The sequence below is a fragment of the Penaeus chinensis genome, chromosome 2 (assembly GCF_019202785.1).
Source record: "Penaeus chinensis breed Huanghai No. 1 chromosome 2, ASM1920278v2, whole genome shotgun sequence".
In the NCBI taxonomy this organism is placed as follows: domain Eukaryota; kingdom Metazoa; phylum Arthropoda; class Malacostraca; order Decapoda; family Penaeidae; genus Penaeus; species Penaeus chinensis.
Window position 1 is genome coordinate 21,773,391 of NC_061820.1, and position 18,613 is coordinate 21,792,003.

The following is an 18,613-nucleotide window of genomic DNA, read 5'->3' on the forward strand; positions in this document are numbered from 1 at the left end:
CCTTCCACGCCCTCGCTCGCCCTTCAACGCCCTCGCTCGCCCTTCCACGCCCTCGCTCGCCCTTCCACGCCCTCGCCCGCCCTTCCACGCCCTCGCTCGCCCTTCCACGCCCTCGCCCGCCCTTCCACGCCCTCGCTCGCCCTTCGCGCCCTCGCCAGCCCTTCCACGCCCTCTCACGCCCTTTCGTGCCCTTGCCCGCCCTTCCACGCCCTCACCCACATTTGCCCGCTCTTCCACGTCCTCGCCCGCCCTTCTACGCCCATGCCCTCTCTCGCCCTCCCCCGCTCGCACTCCCTCGCCCTCGTCCGCCCTCGCCCGCCCTCCCCCGCCGTCTTTCGCCCTCCCCCGCCCTCCGTCGCCCTCTATAATGCGCCTGTGCTGAGCATATTCAACTCAGAAAAATATTCATTAGTATTATATTTTTATGTAAGTTAAGATTATATGTAGAAAAAAATTCATATACTATTATACAATCATTATTCATAAAGATATTGAGAAAGAACACAATGATGCTAGATAAACAATGACTACTTCGGTACTTTTCACAAGGTGTTTTTACATTAAACGCAAAAAATGGTTATGGATGAGCATTATGGATTTTCATATGAAAAAAGTTAATCCAAATATTTAGACGAATGACCAGCATTTATTCAGAAAAAGTCTTATAGACGGACATATTTCGGATGATTAGAAACGGACATGGCTAACGAAGGCTCTTTCCAGCCTCTGGGAAGTTGAATATTCGCTGGACATAACAACAGTATGGAGGCGCATTATTATTGTATCACGATCAGTACAGATATGAGAAACATATACATGTTGGTTAGAATTTATGTTAATAAAAGTAATGTAAATTGATTAGAGATTGGGCTTATACTTTACACTGATTCCTGTTTAACACTGAAGATAATCAAGTAAGATATTTTGGAAATGTGCAACGCTGCGCAACTTCCAATGTAGAACAGTTAATGATCCAAATCGAAAACAAAAATTATATATCTATTACTTGCACTTAAACTGTATTGCCACATATATAATTTCATAACAGCGTAGTTTGTCCACTTTGATTTCCCGTTTTCCTTTATGAACTGGAATTGCTTTAATGAAGAATGTCATTACTAACGCCATCTCTAATCACCATCATCAATATAAGCCTATGAACCTCACATCTGAAGAGTAAGAGGACTCGAATCACGAAAAAAAAGACCCTGCAATCTCACTGCTGACATGAAAATGAAAAATGATAGTTTTTGCATAGAAAGATGATGCCAGTGTACTATTGTTTCATCAATTACACACACATAAACACGTACACACACACACACGCACGCCCACACACACACACACACACACACATATATATATATGCATATTTATGTATGCAAATATATGCATATTTATGTATGCAAATATATGCATATTTATGTATGCACATATATGTAGATATTTGTCTTTATATAGACAAATATAAACGACATATGAATATGTATATATATATATATATATATATATATATATATATGTATATGTGTGCATGTGTATAAACATATATTTCTTTATATACATACATACAAACACACACATGTATATATATACACACATGTATATACATACTTATACATATATACAGATAGATATATGTATGTATGTGTATGTTTTTATTATTCATTCATATATATATATATATATATATATATATATAAATATGTATATATTCCTTTATATACCAACATACACACATATAATACACATATTCACCAGTCAGAGTGATTTAAATCTTTTTTTGTAAAATTGTTATTCAGACTAGATGATGCGTTTCCGTTGTCCCCATGGTGGTCTGTGTGAAGTGAGGATGTATAACAGTTTTCCAGTGGTACCATTATCCAGTCAGCATCTAGGACGCGCAGTGACGACATCACCTCCCCGGCCTGGCTGTGAGCTCTGTTCTTTAACGTTAAGAATTGAATTGGCGTTCCCGAAGAGGCCCTAAATTTTGGTTTGTTGCTGCGTCGAGGCATCAGTCTCGGAGGATGTCAAAACTCCCAATCGTTTGAGCCAAAATATGGAATACCTAACTATGAAGGTATTAAATTATGAAGAAGGAATATATATATATGCTGCAGTCTTTAATTTTTAGTGCATGTGTTGCCTTATGTGGGCATCATTCCAAGAGGATATGAAGTCAGTAGCCAGGGATCCCGTTTCACAAAATCAATGCTTCTGAAGACATTCATGAATAAGGTCAATTTTGGCCAGGACAGTTCCTTGTTAGTGCCTCCTCGGCTATGCTCATAGCCATGTTCATAACGCAGGCGTTCATAAGGGATTTCTTGTATTCGATCAAATGTAGCATCTGAAAGGCAGAAGAAGCTCAGATGAAAAAGGAAAACGTACTTGCATTTGAAGAGAAATGTAAATAAGTTCATTTATAAAACTGTCGATTGAAGAAACACACTCCCAATACTCACGTCAGGTTCTCTGGGCAGCTCAGGCAACTTGGAAAGGGCTTCAGATAAGAACTCTCTTGCTTCTGCATTTTGTGTTGCATTAATCTTTGTCCACACCATTTCCATGACCTTAGGTACGTTGAGCTCCTCGCCATCCTGAAGGAATAGACAACAACGGGTTGCTCTAAAAGAACACAGCATGAGGAAGCTAAGGTAGTTTAAGTATATACTGAAACTGAATGCAGATATTTCGCACTTAACTCGTATCTAAAGAAGTACATACCAGGATTCCATGATCTTGTACGGCGCATATAAAAACCTTCCTCCGGCTTTCGGCCGTGATAATTTTGAGTTCTTCGCGCATGCACAACGCATCCTTTAGGTCGGGAATCTTGTCAGAAGCCAAGGCAGGGTGTGAAGCTGACCAAGGCCAGAGAAAAGCGATTAGTAACTAGTCCGCAGGAAAATATCATGCAATGATCAGTGACATTAATGTCTGCTTGAGAAATATAGAATAAAGTACTGAAATGGCTGTCAGCATATCATCCATTTATTTTTACACACAAAAAAAGAAAGAAAGAAAAAGAAAAAAAAAACTTACTCAGATGGGCGTGACCCTCATTTCCAAGGCATTCCTTCATTTTTTCTTTCATGCTACTCATTTCTTCTGTGGATGGCATCAGAGTCTCCATGCATATTTGTTTTGCTGCAAACAAGTGAAGGACAATATCAATTTATCCTAAAGGAAAAGCTAAAGGCATTCGCAAGTGATTATTTCTGCTTTGAATATCTGCTCATTTGGTTAGCCGATGACTGACGCACCTTCATGAAGAGCGCTGTGGATTTCGCTATGTTTGGAGTTCTTCATTCCGCTCGCGACTACAGCGACTGCCGCCAGCAACAGGATCGTCAGCGTGTTCATGGTGGAAGTCTGTGGGTTATAGATTTCGTGAGTGTAGCCTCTCTAGCGTGAGTGGATATTGCCAGTAAGTGTTGTGCACAAAAACATTGAATGAACACAAGTCCATTCCCGAGAAGTGACCAGGCACACTCATGGCTTACCTGTGTTGTGATACAACGACTCTCCGTGGTGCAAGCAACAAGAGGTGTGAGATGCACGTGGATGTGCTTGCTAGCTTATATATGCGCGCGCTTACAGCGAGGAAGGGCCTGACGTCATGAATTGACGTCCCCAATCCTGTCGTGGCCACATGATACTTGTTCAGGGCACTATAATGTTTAAATGATCCAATTTAGTCTTGGAATAAACAATCCCAAAGAACCGATGCCACAAAAAGATGTACATGATCTTCTTGCTTTCCTTAAGAATCCAACTGATGTGGTCAGAGAAAGGAGTACTAAAACCGAAGGTATACGTCAGATGTGATACTGAATCAGGTTTACTAAATAGAAACTGTTATTCATAGTTGAGAGAATTTGTTCAGATTTTAAATACCGGCTTTGAAGGCGACCGTTCAGTGTCATGACGATCTTCTCTTTAGAGAAAACTAGCGAATGAGAACTGGTGCACTTTTGTTCCTTAAATCTTCATTCTCTCTCACTAGATCCCAGCACTAAGCCTGAAGTATCTAGGACTTGAAATCAAGGTTTTCAAGATCTAGGGGTCACTAGGCCGCAGATGGCAGAGGTCACAGGGGCTACGTCCCCCCAGTTCTCATAAGGACCCCATGCTTTTCCAGCACACTTTAAACACAGAGAAAAACTTTCAGCCAGAAGCATACTTTGCCAGACTTTGGCATTTCAATGACTCTTTAGCACAATACTGAAGCGATCATTACCTTTAACTGGAATTGTATGTATATACATATATGTATATATATATACAGACACAGACATACATATGTATATATATCTATATGTGTGTATATAAGCATCCAGCCACACAGAAACGCATATACGTATGGATATACATATATGTGTGTGGCTATATACATACACACATAATGTTGAATGTGATTAACTATGCAATTTTCTCCCTAAGCGAAGGCACGTGTTGATGTTACAGCAAACGATTAATGATAATAATGGCTAAGGTCGCGTTCCATTTCCTTGGAACAGATCACACAACCGCCTGTATTTTCTTGTAAGAGTTTGGACGTGCATTTAAACTCAAATCGGTGACGTGTCCACAGTCTGCTCAGGTCACTGGAAGAAGCAATAGATTGGTAGAGTTAAACTGCCGTCAGTTTGAGGCTAAATAATAGAAAATATTCAAATCTTATTCAAATTCGGGTACACCGACATCCTGCCCCCTCGCACACTTCCCGTCCCCCCTACTCCCTCTCCATAAAATGATTTAGATCCGCCAATGATTTCCGTGAATCATCCTGATTCTCGACTTCAAGCACGCGTTGGGGCATTCATGGATATAAAGAAATCCAGTGATATGTTTTCATGAAATTTCACGGCATTCTTATTACCACAAAACACACACACACAAAAAAAACAAACAAAAAAACAATAGTTTCTAGTATATCCTTCACAATGAAACTGAAGCTTCATCGAAAACAAGCCACTTTTTCGGAGTTCTTATATTTGCAAATCATGCAACGTCAGCAACCTTACGACGGACAAGGCCAAGGGCGTCCTGGCCTGACGCCGGAATTCACAGGATTTTTTCTGATCCAAAAGAAACTGTTTAGTGGTCGAACCTCAGCTTTGCTACCGAGTACAAGAAAGACCTCATGCATTCAAGAAGAAAAAAGAAAAAGGATATTCGTCCGTGAAAAGAGTCGAAAATAGCACGTTGTACTGTTTGTGTATGTATTTATATGCATCCAAACTTCAACATATACACGCCACCCAAACCCCAGTAAATAGACATTAACTTAAAGACAAATGCAAACGTGTTTCAGTTTCTGTCTACAGGGCAGCCTCACCTGCAAAGAGAGTAAACAAGAATCATGCGATAAAAGCCTACAATTACTATTTTATGTGTTTACACATACATACGTATGTATGTAAATGTATATACATATATATGTGCATATATATATATATATATATATATATATATATATATAAACACATACACATACATATTAATAAATAATGTACCAATAATATATACAGATATATGTATTTATATAGATATTTGCATATATATTTGCATATATATACATATATACATACATACATATATATTCTGTATGTGTATTTATATACATACACATATGTATATATATAGACACACTCACACACACAGACACATATATATAGACATACAGATACATACATGTGTATATACAGATAAATATAAGCATAGATATAAATATACATATGTATATACATATGTATTTACATTTATAGATGTATCCATCTATCACTCTATATACATATACATATAGATAAATAGATAGATTGATAAATGTAAATATACATATGTATATATATTTATTCATATATATTTTTATGTATTTATCTATATATCTATCTATATATTTTTATACATATATATACATACAAACATACATATATATATGCATATAACTATATGTATACACACATACACACAAACATATACATATATGTGTGTGTGTATATATACCTATGTGTCTATTTACTTATCTATCTAGCTCTTTATATATATACTTAGATATATATGTATATATATACATACACACACTCGTATATATGTATATATGCACGAGAATATGCTAGCCCATATATATATACATACATATATACACACATATACACACACACACATATATACACATATATGTGTATATATATACGTATACATATTTTTATGTATACATATATATTAGTATATGTTTATTGTTTTGCACACACACACATTTATATAGACCAGTTGTTGTTTTTTTCTTGTTTTTTTTTATCTCCTTTTGGGTTCTGTGGAGTATATGCAATGAAAAGGATCATACCCGTTTATTGGTTTGGATAGATTATTTTGTGTACTATTGAATTTTACTAAATTAGATAATTAATTTTAAGTAAATCGGAGGTTTTGCTAGCGTTCCTTCGTCCCTCACAAAGATGTGTCACATATGATATGTGACCCTTGGCACTGTTCCCGGACTTCTGGTTTCCACCACTGACTAAACCTAGCCCTTCTAAACTAAACCCTAGCGATTTTTTGGTTATTGAAGGTTATCTCAAAATAATGTCTCTAAGCCAACGTGAAATAGCCAAGAAAGTGATTGTATCCAAACTTCAGCTGTAAAAATGAGAAGAAAACTTGATAACTTTGAACCCAACTAAGATAGATATGCTTAAACAAGATCGCCACAAGCAACAGGCCAATAAATAGAAGAATTATGGAGTTGAGATAAATGAGATGGGATCCTGTGCATGCAGGCCAACGAAGGTGCCAAGACTAATCATAATCATGAGGAAGAAATAATTGGCCTGGGCTAAGGCTCACAAGGATTGGAAATCAGAGGATTGGGAAAGGGTTAATCGCACTTAAATCTTTCTTTTGACTACAATTTTATGTGATTCAAGCATAATTTAGTGAAATACATATGCATACTAGGATTATATATGTTAGTTACCAAACATTACATATAGTATGGTTTTCGAGCTTGATTCAAAAGTGAGATCATAAAAGTTATTTATTTGAATGTTCCAGTCACCTCAGAACTTATATTGTAATTTTTATTTGCAGGTTTGTTTCTCATAAATCTACGGCAAACATACTAATGGACAGATGAAATGTTTTGGAAGAACCAGCTTCGAGAAGGACCACCCCGACTGCCAGAGAGCACAAATAAAATCCCCTACCAAGGCGATGGTGTGGGATGTGATCTCTGCCATGGGTACTAGTAGATTAGAGATTATAAAAGGTACTCTAAATCAAGCTGAATATCATGACATCTTCAAAGACGTCTTTTGCCCAAACTCTGTAGGTGGTTCCCTAATAATGACTGTATGTTCAGGCATGAGGAATCTCCCTGCCACAAAGCCGAAAGCGTTATTGTTGTGTCCATTACTTACAACGTTCCCAGGCTCATTAAAAAGGTGTAAAGGGGTCACTGCCACCGCCCGATTGGTACGTTCGGGAACGAGTGTATGGTGTAAGAAGGGATGTAAGGTCAGAAGAATTGTGGAAAGGAGCGACGGTAGTGTGTGTGTGTGCGTGTGAAGTGTAGTTGTGCAAATGAGCCGAAGCGAGGTAGGCGTGGTTAGAATCCCAAGGAGAGACGTGTACAGATGCTTCAACTATACTTTAGGGTTTTTGATTGTTGGGCTTGTAAACAAAAATATGTTTAGGCGTTATTCAGCCTTCCTTCTAGGTATTATAAAATTATCAATTTATTTAGTAAAACAAAGCTAAAACAGACCATAAAACGAAACGCGGCACAGTAAAACACAAACACTAAAACGCAAAAGACGAAACAGACATAAAACAGTAAAACACGAAGCACAAACATTAAAACGAGAACCACCTTCTCTCACGTATACTACAACTTAATCACTTATCTTGTATTGCCGAGACCACCTTATCCTGCGCACCACAGCCACAGTCCAGCACTTGACCTGGCCTGGACCTCGAACCGCCTGCTTGAAGGGCCGAGGACTTTTCATTGTACCTCGGCCCGCGAAACTAAGTCTTGGTTCTCATAAGACTTACAAATAAAGACTTGCAATATACATTAAAATTCTTATTATAATGATTAAAATATCTTTAAAGTTTGTTAGTAAATTGAATAAAAAGTCTATGAAATAAAATAGTAAAATTTAAAAAGAACCATCGTGTACATAGTAAAATAAGTTCATAACATATTCAGTATAAAAATGTAAAATATTCATGATAAAGTTAAGATAAAATGATAGTAAGATGAATAACGGTTAAAAGTTTCTTTACAAATTCATTTTGGTGGCCTCTTTTCCAACTAAGGTCCGTGTAAAACACCATGTAAAAAGTTTTTAAAAATACACTAAAACAAACTAAAACAAAAGTAAAGCAAATAAAACATCAGTATAAATGACGAGGCCGCGCAGGTGAGTCGCTCCAGGTGGGCTTCCCGTTTTCTGTTGCCGCAGCTTCCTCACCGCGCCGGGCATCCTCACCCCGGGGGATAAAAACAGGGGTTTTGGGCGATCCAGGAGGCGTACGAGGCTGCGACCTCCTCCGTGGAGCGAGGGTGGACGCCGCCCTTCATCTCGTAAGGGCAGGGGGGCGACGAAAGGATATGTAGGGGACCGTGGAGGACGTACACAGACGGTCCACTACATTATAACCTATTGAATAGTCATGGGATTACAGTGTTTGATTGGCCTGGAAACAGTCCAGTTTTAAATAATATAGAATGTTTATGGAAAGACATGAAGGACGAGGTAAGCCAAGTAGAATAGATTAACGATAAAACCCCAGAAATCAAGGAAAAGGCATGCCGGTACATTCGGGGCATGACAAGATGCGTTGCTGCAGTGACTATATGAGGGGGGCTATTTTGGTTTCTAATATCATGTCTTTATGATATGATATCAGAAACCAAATAATCATACGCTAATAAGATTAGGATATGATAAGTTGCTTTCATTTTGGGATACATATTCGACCAAAAATGGTTGAAACCGATGGTAGTCTTGATTTTCACGTCATTAGTATATCCGCATAGATATATGTATGTATGTATGTATGTATGTATGTATGTATGTATGTATACGTGGAAAAAGTCCATAACTAAAAATCATATGTAAGGATTTTGATTTCAATGCTCCTGAACATTCTTATACCAATGCATTATAACATGTTCAAACATAAACCTTGAAATGCATCGCATCGCCACCAAAATCGAGGTCAGGACAAACATTAAATTCATGATGAAACTCGATTGGGAGAATAGGCAAAACATATTTGCCCAATGGAAATTTTGAACAAATGGGATGAAGACTCTGAAGCCTTTCTGCAGAGAATTGTGACAGGGCTCTACTAGTATGATCCCGAGGACAAAATTCAATGAAAGCAGTGGCTGCCCAGGTGTGGAAGTGGACCAAAGCCAAATCTGAGCGTTCAAGAGAAAAGGCCATGGTCACTGTCTTCTGGGATGCAGAGGGGATTTTGCTGGCTGACTTCCATCACGGCAATGCATCCGCTCACAGTGTTTGGCAGACAACAGCTGTGTTACGTGATATTTGATGTGAAATCATCCAACATCCGCCTTACATCCCCGATTTAGCCCCATCCGACATCTTTTTTTTTTCTTCAAATCATTGAAATGTACCAATTTTTCATAGGTTGAAGATGTAAAAAGAGCTGCTCATGGTTCAGATCGCATGACCCTCAGTTTCAATCAGACTTAAAGACTGGCATCAACGTTTGCAGAAGTGTATTTACTTTAATGAAGCATATGCTGAAATATAAACCTCATAACTGAAACCGTTTTTCATACTGTCCTTTTTCCACAAGCTTTTTGAAGCCCCCTCCAATGTATTCATATTATATGTATATTTTTATGGGTGTGTGTCATTGTGTGATATACTGTGTGTATATATGTGTATGTTTAGCTATGTGTACATATATATTTACATGCATATATGTATATATATAGACACATACATACATATACTACCAAAAAGGTTGAAACCGTCGATGGTCTCGATAATTACGCCAGTAGTGTATTTACACTCATACGTAATATATACATATATATGTATATATACATATAGAGAGAGACAGAGAGACACAGTGAGAGATCGAATCTTTTCATTTGTAATCTCTTTTCTTTTATTTCTTTTACTTTATCTTTCAGTCGCTTTAGATTTTTGCTGACACACATATGCGCACGTAAGTATTTTGTGTGTATGTGCGTGTGTACACACACACACACACACACACATATATATATATTTATATATAACTATGTGTACATATATAAATAGAACAGGACATTTTTTTTTTTGCCTCTAGTCATAACAATATCAAGTAAATTATACAAATACTTATGTATCTAGCCATATCTGATATCTCACAGTGTAATTTCATTGGCCAAACGTGATGTCATTAACTTCACCCCTTTATTTGAGATATTTTGTGGGAAGTATTTTTTCAATGCATTTTCTATGGAAATGGTTCAGCAATAACAGGCAAAGAAGTGGGGTTTAACTTGGACGTTACCAACTGAAGTGTCCTTTAAGTAGAGGTACCTGTTTCAAACTACCTCGGTTCGGACACTGCCTTCCTTTGGGGTTTTACCCTGGGAATCGGACGCCGTCTTCCCGAGAGGATGCCATTCCGATCTGGGTCCGCAGCTGGGAATTATTTGTATCTAAGTTTTGGTGTATTGCTGCGTCGGGGGTATCATTCTCGGGGGATGTTAAAACTGACAATCATTTGAGCCAAAGTATGGAATATCTACCTATGAAGGTATTGATACATATATATGCTGCAGTCTTTAATTTTTAGAACATGTGTTGCCTTATCAGGGCATCATTCCAAGAGAATATCAAATCAGTAGCCAGGGATCCCGTTTCACAAAGTCAATGCTTCTGAAGACATTCATGAATAAGGTCAATTTTGGCCAGGACAGTTCCTTGTTAGTGCCTCCTCGGCTATGCTCATAGCCATGTTCATAACGCAGGCGTTCATAAGGGATTTCTTGTATTCGATCAAATGTAGCATCTGAAAGGCAGAAGAAGCTCAGATGAAAAAAAAAAAAAAAACGTACTTGCATTTAAAGAGAAATGTAAATAAGTTAATTCATAAAACTGTCGATTGAAGAAACACACTCCCAATACTCACGTCAGATTCTCTGGGCAGCTCAGGCAACTTGGAAAGGGCTTCAGATATGAACTCTCTTGCTTCTGCATTTTGTGTTGCATTAATCTTTGTCCACAGCATTTCCATGACCTTAGGTACGTTGAGCTCCTCGCCATCCTGAAGGAAAAGACAACAACGGGTTCCTTTAAAAGAACACAGCGAAGCTAAGGTAGTTTAAGTATATACCGAAATTGAATGCGAATATTTCGCCCTTAACTCGTATCTAAAGAAGTACATACCAGGATTCCATGATCTTGTACGGCGCATATAAAAACCTTCCTCCGGCTTTCGGCCGTGATAATTTTGAGTTCTTCGCGCATGCACAACGCATCCTTTAGGTCGGGAATCTTGTCAGAAGCCAAGGCAGGGTGTGAAGCTGACCAAGGCCAGAGAAAAGCGATTAGTAACTAGTCCGCAGGAAAATATCATGCAATGATCAGTGACATTAATGTCTGCTTGAGAAATACAGAATAAAGTCCTGAAATGGCTGTCAACATATCCCCCATTTATTTTTACACACAAAAAAAGAAAGAAAGAAAAAGAAAAAAAAAACTTACTGAGATGGGCGTGACCCTCATTTCCAAGGCATTCCTTCATTTTTTCTTTCATGCTACTCATTTCTTCTGTGGATGGCATCAGAGTCTCCATGCATATTTGTTTTGCTGTAAATAAGTAAAGGACAATATAAATTTATCCTAAAGGAAAAGCTAAAGGCATTCGCAAGTGATCATTTCTGCTTTAAATATCTGCTCATTTGGTTAGCCGATGACTGACGCACCTTCATGGAGAGCGCTGTGGATTTCGCTGTTTTTGGAGTGCATTCCGCTCGCGACTACAGCGACTGCCGCCAGCAACAGGATCGTCAGCGTGTTCATGGTGGAAGTCTGTGGGTTATAGATTTCGTGAGTGTAGCCTCTCTAGCGTGAGTGGATATTGCCAGTAAGTGTTGTGCACAAAAACATTGCATGAACTCAAGTCCACTCCCGACAAGTGACCAGGCATACTCATGGCTTACCTGCGTCGTGGTACGACTCTCCGTGGCGCAAGCAACAAGAGGTGTGAGATGCACGTGGATGTGCTTGCTAGCTTATATATGCGCGCGCTTGCAGCGAGGAAGGGCCTGACGTCATGAATTGACGTCCCCAGTCCTGTCGTGGCCACATGATACTTGTTCAGGGCACTATAATGTTTGAATGATCCAATTTAGTCTTGGAATAAATTATTCCCAAAGAACCGATGCCACAAAAAGATGTACATGATCTTCTTGTTTTCCTTAAGAATCCAACTGATGTGGTCAGAGAAAGGAGTACTAAAACCGAAGGTATACGTCAGATGTGATACTGAATCAGCTTTACTAAATAGAAACTGTTATTCATAGTTGAGAGAATTTGTTCAGATTTTAAATACCGGCTTTGAAGGCGACCGTTCAGTGTCATGACGATCTTCTCTTTAGAGAAAACTAGCGAATGAGAACTGGTGCACTTTTGTTCCTTAAATCTTCATTCTCTCTCACTAGATCCCAGCACTAAGCCTGAAGTATCTAGGACTTGAAATCAAGGTTTTTAAGATCTAGGGGTCACTAGGCCGCAGATGGCAGAGGTCACAGGGGCTACGTCCCCCCAGTTCTCATAAGGACCCCATGCTGTTTCAGCACACTTTAAACACGGAGAAAAACTTTCAGCCAGAAGCATACTTTGCCAGACTTTGGCATTTCAATGACTCTTTAGCACAATACTGAAGCGATCATTACCTTTAACTGGAATTGTATGTATATACATATATATATATATATATATATATATATACAGACACAGACATACATATGTATATATATCTATATGTGTGTATATAAGCATCCAGCCACACAGAAACGCATATACGTATGGATATACATATATGTGTGTGGATATATACATACACACATAATGTTGAATGTGATTAACTATGCAATTTTCTCCCTAAGCGAAGGCACGTGTTGATGTTACTGCAAACGATTAATGATAATAATGGCTAAGGTCGCGTTCCATTTCCTTGGAACAGATCACACAACCGCCTGTATTTTCTTGTAAGAGTTTGGACGTGCATTTAAACTCAAATCGGTGACGTGTCCACAGTCTGCTCAGGTCACTGGAAGAAACAATAGATTGGTAGAATTAAACTGCCGTCAGTTTGAGGCTAATTAATAGAAAAAAGGTCAAATCTTATTCAAATTCAGGTACACCGACATCCGCTCCCTCGCACACTTCCCGTCCCCCCTACTTCCTCTCTATAAAATGATTTAGATCCGCCAATGATTTCCGTGAATCATCCTGATTCTCGACTTCAAGCACGCGTTGGGGCATTCGTAGATATAAAGAAATCCAGTGATATGTTTTCATGAAAATTCACGGCATTCTGATTACCATCGGAAACATGCCACTTTTTCGGAGTTCTTATATATTGCAAATCATGCAACGTCAGCAACCTTACGACGGACAAGGCCAAGGGCGTCCTGGCCTGACGCCGGAATTCACAGGATTTTTCTGATCCAAAAGAAACTGTTTTGTGATTGAACCTCAGCTTTGCTACCGAGTACAAGAAAGACCTCATGCATACAAGAAGAAAAAAGAAAAAGGATATTCGTCCGTGAATAGAGTCGAAAATAGCACGTTTGTACTGTTTGTGTATGTATTTATATGCATCCAAACTTCAACATATACACGCCACCCAAACCCCAGTAAATATACATTAACTTAAAGACAAATGCAAACGTGTTTCAGTTTCTATCTACAGGGCAGCCTCACCTGCAAAGAGAGTAAAAAAGAATCATGCGATAAAAGCCTACAATTACTATTTTATGTGTTTACACATACATACGTATGTATGTATGTGTATATACATATATATGTATATATATATATATATATATATATATATATATACATACACATACATATTAATAAATAATGTACCAATAATATATACAGATTTATGTATTTATATAGATATTTGCATATATATTTGCATATATATACATATATACATACATACATATATATTCTGTATGTGTATTTATAAACATACACATGTATATATATAGACACACTCACACACACAGACACATATATATAGACACACAGATACATATGTGTATATATAGATAAATATAAGCATAGATGTAAATATACATATGTATATACATATGTATTTACATTTATAGATGTATCCATCTATCACTCTTTATACATATACATATAGATAAATAGATAGATTGATAAATGTAAATATACATATGTATATATATTTATTCATATATATTTTGATGTATTTATCTATCTATCTATCTATATATTTTTATACATATATATACATACAAACATACATATATATATATGCATATAACTATATGTATACACACATACACACAAACATATACATATATGTGTGTGTGTGTGTATATACCTATGTGTCTATTTACTTATCTATCTAGCTCTTTATATATATATACTTAGATATATATGTATATATATACATACACACACTCGTATATATGTATATATGCACGAGAATATGCTAGCCCATATATATATATACATATATACACACATATACACACACACACACACACATATATAATATATAAATACACACACACATATATACACATATATGTGTATATATATACGTATACATATTTTTATGTATACATATATATTAGTATATGTTCATTGTTTTGCACACACACATTTATATAGACCAGTTGTTGTTTTTTTCTTGTTTTTTTTTTTTTTATCTCCTTTTGGGTTCTGTGGAGTATATGCAATGAAAAGGATCATACCCGTTTATTGGTTTGGATAGATTATTTTGTGTACTATTGAATTTTACCAAATTAGATAATTAATTTTAAGTAAATCGGAGGTTTTGCTAGCGTTCCTTCGTCCCTCACAAAGATGTGTCACATATGATATGTGACCCTTGGCACTGTTCCCGGACTTCTGGTTTCCACCACTGACTAAACCTAGCCCTTCTAAACTAAACCCTATCGATTTTTTGGTTATTGAAGGTTATCTCAAAATAATGTTTCTAAGCCAACATGAAATAGCCAAGAAAGTGATTATATCCAAACTTCAGCTGTAAAAATGAGAAGAAAACTTGATAACTTTGAACCCAACTCAAGGTAGATATGCTTGAACAAGATCGCCACAAGCAACAGGCCAATAAATAGAAGAATTATGGAGTTGAGATAAATGAGATGGGATCCTGTGCATGCAGGCCAACGAAGGTGCCAAGACTAATCATAATCATGAGGAAGAAATAATTGGCCTGGGCAAAGGCTTACAAGGATTGGAAATCAGAGGATTGGGAAAGGGTTAATCGCACTTAAATCTTTCTTTTGACTACAATTTTATGTGATTCAAGCATAATTTAGTGAAATACATATGCATACTAGGATTATATAAGTCAGTTACCAAACATTACATATAGTATGGTTTTCGAGCTTGATTCAAAAGTGAGATCATAAAAGTTATTTATTTGAATGTTCCAGTCACCTCAGAACTTATATTGTAACTTTTATTTGCAGGTTTGTTTCTCATAAATCTACGGCAAACATACTAATGGACAGATGAAATGTTTTGGAAGAACCAGCTTCGAGAAGGACCAGAGAGCACAAATAAAATCCCCTACCAAGGCGATGGTGTGGGATGTGATCTTTGCCATGGGTACTAGTAGATTAGAGATTATAAAAGGTACTCTAAATCAAGCTGAATATCATGACATCTTCAAAGACGTCTTTTGCCCAAACTCTGTAGGTGGTTCCCTAATAATGACTGTATGTTCAGGCATGAGGAATCTCCCTGCCACAAAGCCGAAAGTGTTATTGTTGTGTCCAGGTGTAAAGGGGTCACTGCCACCGCCCGATTGGTACGTTCGGGAACGAGTGTATGGTGTAAGAAGGGATGTAAGGTCAGAAGAATTGTGGAAAGGAGCGACGGTAGTGTGTGTGTGTGCGTGTGAAGTGTAGTTGTGCAAATGAGCCGAAGCGAGGTAGGCGTGGTTAGAATCCCAAGGAGAGACGTGTACAGATGCTTCAACTATACTTTAGGGTTTTTGATTGTTGGGCTTGTAAACAAAAATATGTTTAGGCGTTATTCAGCCTTCCTTCTAGGTATTATAAAATTATCAATTTATTTAGTAAAACAAAGCTAAAACAGACCATAAAACGAAACGCAGCACAGTAAAACACAAACACTAAAACGCAAAAGACGAAACAGACATAAATCAGTAAAACACGAAGCACAAACATTAAAACGAGAACCACCTTCTCTCACGTATACTACAACTTAATCACTTATCTTCTATTGCCGAGACCACCTTATCCTGCGCACCACAGCCACAGTCCAGCACTTGAACTGGCCTGGACCTCGAACCGCCTGCTTGAAGGGCCGAGGACTTTTCATTGTCACCTCGGCCCGCGAAACAAATAAATAAAGACTTGCAATATACATTAAAATTGTTATTATAATGATTAAAATATCTTTAAAGTTTGTTAGTAAATTGAATAAAAAGTCTATGAAATGAAATAGTAAAATTTAAAAAGAACCATCGTGTACATAGTAAAATAAGTTCATAACATATTCAGTATGAAAATGTAAAATATTCATGATAAAGTTAAGATAAAATGATAGTAAGATGAATAACGGTTAAAAGTTTCTTTACAAATTCATTTTGGTGGCCTCTTTTCCAACTAAGGTCCGTGTAAAACACCATGTAAAAAGTTTTTAAAAATACACTAAAACAAACTAAAACAAAAGTAAAGCAAATAAAACATCAGTATAAATGACGAGGCCGCGCAGGTGAGTCGCTCCAGGTGGGCTTCCCGTTTTCTGTTGCCGCAGCTTCCTCACCGCGCCGGGCATCCTCACCCCGAGGGATAAAAACAGTTTTTTTGGGGCAATCTAGGAGGCGTACGAGGCTGCGACCTCCTCCGTGGAGCGAGGGTGGACGCCGCCCTTCATCTCGTAAGGGCAGGGGGGCGACGAAAGGATATGTAGGGGACCGTGGAGGACGTACACAGACGGTCCACTACATTATAACCTATTGAATAGTCATGGGATTACAGTGTTTGATTGGCCTGGAAACAGTCCAGTTTTAAATAATATAGAATGTTTATGGAAAGACATGAAGGACGAGGTAAGCCAAGAAGAATGGATTAACGATAAAACCCCAGAAATCAAGGAAAAGGCATGCCGGTACATTCGGGGCATGACAAGATGCGTTGCTGCAGTGACTATATGAGGGGGGCTATTTTGGTTTCTAATATCATGTCTTTATGATATGATATCAGAAACCAAAAATATACGCTAATAAGATTAGGATATGATAAGTTGCTTTCCTTAAGATCCCAACTGATGTGGTCAGAGAAAGGAGTACTAAAAACGCAGCTAAGACGTCAGATGTGATACTGAATCAGCTTTACTAAATAGAAGTTATTATTCATAGTTGAGAGAATTAGTTCAGATTTTAAATACCGTCTTTGAAGGCGACCGTTCAGTACCATGACAATCTTCTATTTAAAAGAAACTAGTGAATGAGAACTGGTGCACATCTCACCACTTTTGTTCCTTGAATTTTTAATTCTCTCTCATTAGATCCCAGTACCAAGCTTGAAGTATCAGGTTGCAGATGAGAGGTCACTGGGCTACGCCCCCAGTTCTCACAAGGACCTCAACCTAACCCAGCACACTTTCCAGTTAGAAGCAGACTTTGACACACTGTGGTATTTCAGTGACTCATTCGCACACTACAGAAGCGATCATTACCCTTCATTGACTTTCTCTCAAAAAAAGAAACTGCAAATTATATATGTATATATATAGACACATACATACATATACTACCAAAAAAGGTTGAAACCGTCGATGGTCTCGATAATTACGCCAGCAGTGTATTTACACTCATACGTAATATACGTAATATATACATGTATATTTCCAGTATCTATGTAGTCTATATATATACACACATGCACACACACACACACACCACACACACACACACAACACACACACACACAACACACACACACACACACACCACACACACACACACACACACACACACATATATATATATATAATATATATATATATAGATATATATATATATAATATATATATATATATTATATATATATATATCTATATAAAACATAGATAAATACATATGCACACACACACACAACACACACACACACAACACACACACACACAACACACACACACACATATATATATATATATAATATATATATATATATTATATATATATATATATTATATATATATATATTATATATATATATATATAATATATATATATATAATATATATATATATAATATATATATATATATTATATATATATATATAATATATAT

At 37.3% G+C, this 18,613-nt stretch overlaps 1 protein-coding gene across 1 annotated transcript; it reads right to left on the minus strand.

The window, feature by feature from the left end:
• Window positions 1-10,818: 10,818 nt before the first annotated feature.
• LOC125035787 lies at window positions 10,819-12,079 on the minus strand. The gene is made up of 5 exons (XM_047628005.1): window positions 11,975-12,079; window positions 11,754-11,858; window positions 11,436-11,572; window positions 11,179-11,313; window positions 10,819-11,058 (listed from the first exon to the last, which is right to left on the minus strand). Exons 1-5 carry the CDS (start codon window positions 12,069-12,071, stop codon window positions 10,948-10,950), a joined length of 585 nt encoding a protein of 194 aa, XP_047483961.1. The 5' UTR covers window positions 12,072-12,079; the 3' UTR covers window positions 10,819-10,947.
• Window positions 12,080-18,613: the final 6,534 nt, after the last annotated feature.

Coding starts and splice junctions, on each gene's coding strand:
- LOC125035787 (XM_047628005.1), bottom strand. CDS start 12,071: ATGAACACGCTGACGATCCTGTTGCTGGCGGCAGTCGCTGTAGTCGCG. Junction 11,859..11,974: donor CCACAGCGCTCTCCATGAAG/GTGCGTCAGTCA, acceptor ACTTATTTACAG/CAAAACAAATATGCATGGAG. Junction 11,059..11,178: donor AGCTGCCCAGAGAATCTGAC/GTGAGTATTGGG, acceptor TCTGCCTTTCAG/ATGCTACATTTGATCGAATA.